Source organism: Perkinsus marinus, assembly GCF_000006405.1.
Source record: "Perkinsus marinus ATCC 50983 genomic scaffold scf_1104296950172, whole genome shotgun sequence".
Taxonomy (NCBI): Eukaryota; Perkinsozoa; order Perkinsida; family Perkinsidae; genus Perkinsus; species Perkinsus marinus.
In genome coordinates this window covers 1-1,650 of record NW_003209728.1, presented here as the reverse complement: position 1 = coordinate 1,650, position 1,650 = coordinate 1, and the positions used below count along the sequence as shown (strand labels likewise).

At 48.2% G+C, this 1,650-nt stretch overlaps 1 protein-coding gene across 1 annotated transcript; it reads left to right on the top strand.

The window, feature by feature from the left end:
- Positions 1–568: 568 nt before the first annotated feature.
- Positions 569–1,568, top strand: Pmar_PMAR004902 (conserved hypothetical protein; the record flags this gene model as incomplete). The annotated part of the gene is made up of 1 exon (XM_002778268.1): positions 569–1,568. A coding segment is annotated over one exon (1,000 nt), but the record flags the coding sequence as incomplete, so codon positions are not given.
- Between the last annotated feature and the right edge of the window lie 82 nt (positions 1,569–1,650).

The window sequence follows — 1,650 nt, the reverse complement described above, 5'->3', positions numbered from 1 at the left end:
AGCCGAGGACTTCGCAGCATACATGAGAGAGCTGTACACACCACCAGATTACAACAATCCGAGGGTACCAGCGAGAGAGACAGGGAGACCCGTTGGCTATCGGGATCCCGAGGAGGACCCTCAACCGGCACCGGCACCACCTTCCCCGAACGAGGTCTTCGAGGCTACAGCTAGGTTGAAGAAGGGCAAGGGCCCAGGTATCGATGGGATTAGCGGAGACCTTCTCAACCAAAGCCCAGTTTTGCAGCGATGGATCCATAAGATATGTGAGAAATGTTTCGTGGCAGAAAAGCAGCCAACTGAATGGCTAACGAGTAAAGTGACACTCATCAAGAAGGGCCGGAAAGCGGCAGACACAGTGATGTCCTATCGAACGGTGATGGCACAAGTAGCGGCGGCGAAAATTTACTCAGCGGTTATATTGGGAAGGATCAGAGACCAGTTGGATAAAAGGATTCACCACTCACAATGCGGATTCAGAAAATTTCGGTCTGCAGTTGAAGTCATACATGCTACGCAATTGCTGAGAGATGCATGCATAGCATATAATCGACCCCTCTGCCTACTGATGGCAGACTGGAAGAAGGCATTCGATAAGTTGGATAGGAAGTTCATGATGGAATGTCTACAGGCGGCGGGTATTCACCCAAAATATTTGAGAATAATAGAGCAGAGCTATTCGGATGCAGTGGCATCATTGACAGTTCATAGGAAGACCTGTGAAGTAAAGTTGGGATCAGGAGTTAAGCAGGGCGATATATGGAGCCCCATTATCTTCATAACATCACTGGATATGATATTGAGACGAAGTATAATAACTACAAAGCGTGGTTTCGTCCTTCTCAGAGAGCATGACTACAACCATCGACACACTCGATTGTCTGAAAGATCGTATAGCTTACAAGAACCTATCGGGTGCCTATGCTTCGCTGATGATATTACGGTCCCAACAAACTCTCAAGGAGAGAGTGACCTTGCACTGGATGCGTTAGAAGAGGAGGCTGCCCCAGCAAATCTCAGCTTGGGAATCGGTGAACCGGAATGTAAGACAAGGAGGCTACTTATCAATTGTCAACACGACAGCGAGCATAACAGAGTGGCAGTGGTTACGGAGTATCGGCAACTGGGAGTCTTAATATCTAGTGAAGCTGGATACGTGAAGGCAATACGTGATCGAATTCGAGTCGTGGGAGCCAACCTTCATCGGCTCCACAACATCTGGAAGTCCCACGACATCGGTATTCGAGGTAAGATGGTTGTGATGAGGTCCGTCGTCTTTGCTTCGCTCTTCTATGGATCGGAGACTATGGCCCTTAATGAGGAGGAGACACAAATGTTTAAGACGTTCTACAATACATGCTTAAGGAAAGTGATTCGGTTACCTCCGATGACGACGATGTCTTCCAAGGAGCTCTGCGCTCGTACACGTTCAGCAGGATGTTTGAATGAACTCCGTGCGAGAAGATTGAGATGGTATGGACATCTAATGAGATCACCGGATGATAACGTGGCCAAGAGATTATTAGAGTGGAACCCGAGAGTGCCCAATGAATTCTCGAGGCGCCCAGGTAGGCCTCGTCAGTCGTGGCTAGAGTTGATCAACATGACATGATAGAGACAGGCGTTAAAACGAGCACAGCAAAAAATAGA